Genomic DNA, 3,635 nt, shown 5'->3' on the forward strand with positions numbered 1-3,635 from the left:
GCGCCGACCTTTAGGTCTAACAGCGGCCCCCCCTCAAGGCGCGCGATACACGACCGGTAACACCGCAGGCGAGACGCGTCCCACTGCGGTTGGTGAGCGGATCAGAGGCGCCAGAGGCGGCGGCGGCGGAGCCGGCGGTGGCGGCCGAGGCAGTGGCGGCGGAGCCGGCGGCGGCAGCGAGAGAAGGGACGGCGGAGAAGCCTTGCATGCAAGACTGGGCCTCCACCGACTCTACCTCCGATCCAAGGGTCAAGGCGGCCCGCCATGAATCTTTAGGCTTTAGCCGTGTTTTCTGGCTGGCGTCCCGTATGGCCCATCTCGCGAGCCGTCGGGCGATCTCGAGCACGACACGCCTGTCGGCACTTGGAGCACTTGGAGTGCAGTCATTAACCTCACATGGCTTTCTCTTTGTTTTTTCCGCGCGCGCCCCACCCCGGCCGGGAGAGAGGGGAGTGACAGTTTGGGACGGCGACAGCCCGAGTATGTTGAGTCCTGGCTCAACAACGCAGATAACAAGAGGGGGTGGTCCGGCTCCCAAGTCCGGCTCACGCGCCTCGAGCTGACCGATCTACCGCACTGGTCACTTCCGCCCCCTCGCTCCCAACCCATCCACCCCGCCCCCGGCCATTCTTCTTTTTGCATTCGCGGGTAAAACTGTCCCACTCGAGCTTTGTGTAAAGGCGATTGGCTACCCATGCTCCACTTCCCGGGCGCCCAGGTGTCCTTGCGCGGCAAGGATAACGCGTCGCTCGTGGTCGTCGGCGCCCACCATTTTGGCGGTGACCCTAACGACCCGATCTTTCGCTCCGTGCGCAGCATCACCTGGCAGGGCGTGATATTGCTCGAGGCGAGCCCTCCCGTCTCTCGTGAGTTGAGGAAGCTTTGGAAGGGTGGGAGCACGGCGTCCTTCGCCACGCCAGCTGACGACGTCCACATCGTCAACGCTGGTGTATGCACCAAAGACGCAAAAGGAGCGCTGCCTTTCTACTCCTTCGTCGGCAACAACTCATTTGCAGAGGAAGCTGACGGTCTGCTCAAACGCCAAGTGGGCGGGCATGACGGACTGCCATACTGGCGAACCCAGATCGGCTCTTTCGACGGAAGCTTCGTGATGAAGTGGTCGGAGCACATGCTGCGCAAATACACGTCGCTCGGCCCCGACGGGGTCCTACCGCCGCTGATGAACCGCTACGTGAAGGTGGAGAACGTGCGGTGCCACAGTCTAGAGCGGGTCCTACGGCATCCCGGCCTGCGAGGAGGCAGACCCGCCCTGCTGGTCATTGACACGGAATCTCTCGACTGCCGCATTGTTGCCTCGCACGACTGGTGCGAGCCAGACAGGTCGCCAGAGATACTCATTTTCGAGCACATTCACTGTTCCACAAGTGACTTCGACGCGGCCAAGGATCGACTCAGCCTAAAGACGTGCGAGCACGCGCGCGACCAGTATGTTCTACGAGCAAGAGAACGCGAGAATGTGCTGTTTGTTCGCCAGCCATTGGCGGCTGGCACCGGCGCGGGAAGCTCGAAAGTCCGATGAGTTTTTGTAGAGAGAGTATTTTTTGACGTAATGAAGGTAGACGCATGTGGATGGGTTTGCCACTACGTGGTAACATCAAAATCCAGTGTGCAAATCGACTTAGCCGAAACAGCTGACAGGCAGACAGAGAGCATACAAGTTCAATACAAACGAGGGCTGCGCTGGTCGCCGCCGCGCACCCACACGAGCTAGATGGAAGATGGTCCCACAGGACCCTCACCTCTCGCAGACGACCGATGAGTAGTCCCCGAATCCGCAGAATCGGCAGAGAGGAAGCCCCCCTGCGTTGCAGCCGAGACCGCCAGACTTGCAGCTCGGGTCGTAAAAGCAAAGCTCGAAAGGGTTCGCCGTGCACCGTCCAGGGATGCAATCCCGTGGGTCATTGTCGAGAGGAACTGACTCGGCCGGCCGCGCTGCGAGTCGACATGCACTGCGACAGGCCACAGCACCCGGCACATTGAGAACAACCGCTGTCTGCGAGCACCGAACACGGCAACTCCGCAAAAATCGAGCAGGGCAAGGCCACGGCCGCTCCTGCAAAGTGACACATCTGATCGCACGGCGGTGGCGGCGAGGGTGGGGGCGGAGAGAGCGGCGGCGTAGAGGGCGGCGGCGAGGGCGGCGGCGGCGTGGGTGGAGGAGGGGAGGGTGGTGGCGGTGAGGGTGGAGGAGGGGAGGGTGGCGGTGAGGGCGGCGGCGAGGCCGGTGGTAGCGAGGGTGGTGGTGAGGAGGGCGGCGGCGGCGGCGGCGGCGGCGTGGGTGGAGGCGGAGAGGGTGGCGGAGGGGCGGGAGGTGGCGGCGTGGGAGGCGGCGGCGAGGGCGGCGGCGAGGGCGGTGGTGGCGAGGGCGGCGGTGGAGACGGCGGCGGTGAGGGTGGTGGTGAGGGTGGTGGTGAGGGCGGCGGTGCGGGCGGCGGCGTGGGAGGCCACAAACGGACACTCTACCGACCTCTACACCTCTAGACAATCCACTCCGACTAGCATACGGTGTTGGCCCGACCGCCCTGCGACCCCAGCTACCAGCTGGCGCCGCTCGTCCCGGCTGGAGGCGCCTGGGGCGCCCAAAATCGCGGAGCCGGCGACGTCCTCCGGCCAGCAACCGGATCGGGCGTCCGACCCGCCCCCTCGGCGACCCGAGATGGTATCCCCGACCCCCAAGGCTTGGCGCACCGCGGGAGGGGGGCAGCCCGGCCACCCTGCACCGCCCAGGCCGCCTCTGCGAGCCCAGGCGCGCCGTCGAGAGTGCCGACGCGATGTCGACGATTTTGGCCTGCGAGACGGGGGCGAGGAGCGGTGTGAGGGCGCCATGTGCCTGGACGACGGGCTACTTGCGCGTCTGTGCTGACGAGAGTGCGGGAGATGCTGCCGTTGTGCTGACCAGAGATTACGCCAGCGGTAGCAGTGCTGCCTGGGGACACAACAACATTGCTCGTGGCCGAGCTGGCATGAACCGCCGCACCAGCCTCTCCCCTCTGCGGCGCTGCAGCGGTGCTTCGGATCGCGTCGAGCACTGCGCCTGTATCGTGCTTGAGCATGGCCTCGAGCGTACTGAGGTCGGCTATCCCGAATTCGTTGAGCAGGCGCTCCAGCACAATGCTGAGCTGCGTCGGTGCCATGTGTCGACGTGTCCAAGAGAACGGACGTCGCCGAAGTCCTTCATAGTTCACGCCGAAAAGTACGTCTAACGCCTCCTGCTAGCTGGGGCACGCTCCACGCGGCTGTGGGCAGCGCTCCAGCTCGATTAGGGCGCTTTTCACGCGAGAATGCCACGCTCGTGACCGAAGGCTACGCCTACGGCCCCGTCGTGCGACTCTAGCCCCGTACACGCCGCTCTTCCGGTGGTGTGCCTGTGATAGTGCTAGCACGCGCCAGTTCGCACCTGTGTCGAGCCTGTCTGCTGTGACAGTGAGTTGTTTTGTCTAAATTCTTTCTTTTTTCGCCACTCTCCCTTCCGAGCGAAAATGAAAAAGAGAAGAAGGAAACACGCGGGCTCCAAGCTGCAAAGCACCACAAGGCGGCCCATCCTTCAGCTCGCATCTCCTTGCACCAACGCTGCCCACGAGGTCTGCAGAGCTCATATTCTCTGCCATCACCGC

At 64.0% G+C, this 3,635-nt stretch overlaps 2 protein-coding genes across 2 annotated transcripts; one reads left to right on the forward strand and one right to left on the reverse strand.

Annotated features, from left to right (window-relative positions):
* Positions 1-694: 694 nt before the first annotated feature.
* On the forward strand, positions 695-1,540 carry EMIHUDRAFT_252675 (hypothetical protein; the record flags this gene model as incomplete). The annotated part of the gene is made up of 1 exon (XM_005787407.1): positions 695-1,540. The coding sequence occupies one exon, from the start codon at positions 695-697 to the stop codon at positions 1,538-1,540; it is 846 nt and encodes a 281-aa protein (XP_005787464.1).
* Positions 1,541-2,555: 1,015 nt separating this feature from the next.
* Positions 2,556-3,155, reverse strand: EMIHUDRAFT_252676 (hypothetical protein; the record flags this gene model as incomplete). Its single annotated transcript, XM_005787408.1, has 3 exons — positions 2,556-2,591; positions 2,735-2,809; positions 2,886-3,155. The coding sequence occupies 3 exons, from the start codon at positions 3,153-3,155 to the stop codon at positions 2,556-2,558; spliced, it is 381 nt and encodes a 126-aa protein (XP_005787465.1).
* Between the last annotated feature and the right edge of the window lie 480 nt (positions 3,156-3,635).

This window comes from Emiliania huxleyi, assembly GCF_000372725.1.
Source record: "Emiliania huxleyi CCMP1516 chromosome Unknown EMIHUscaffold_1420, whole genome shotgun sequence".
Lineage (NCBI taxonomy): Eukaryota > Haptophyta > Isochrysidales > Noelaerhabdaceae > Emiliania > Emiliania huxleyi.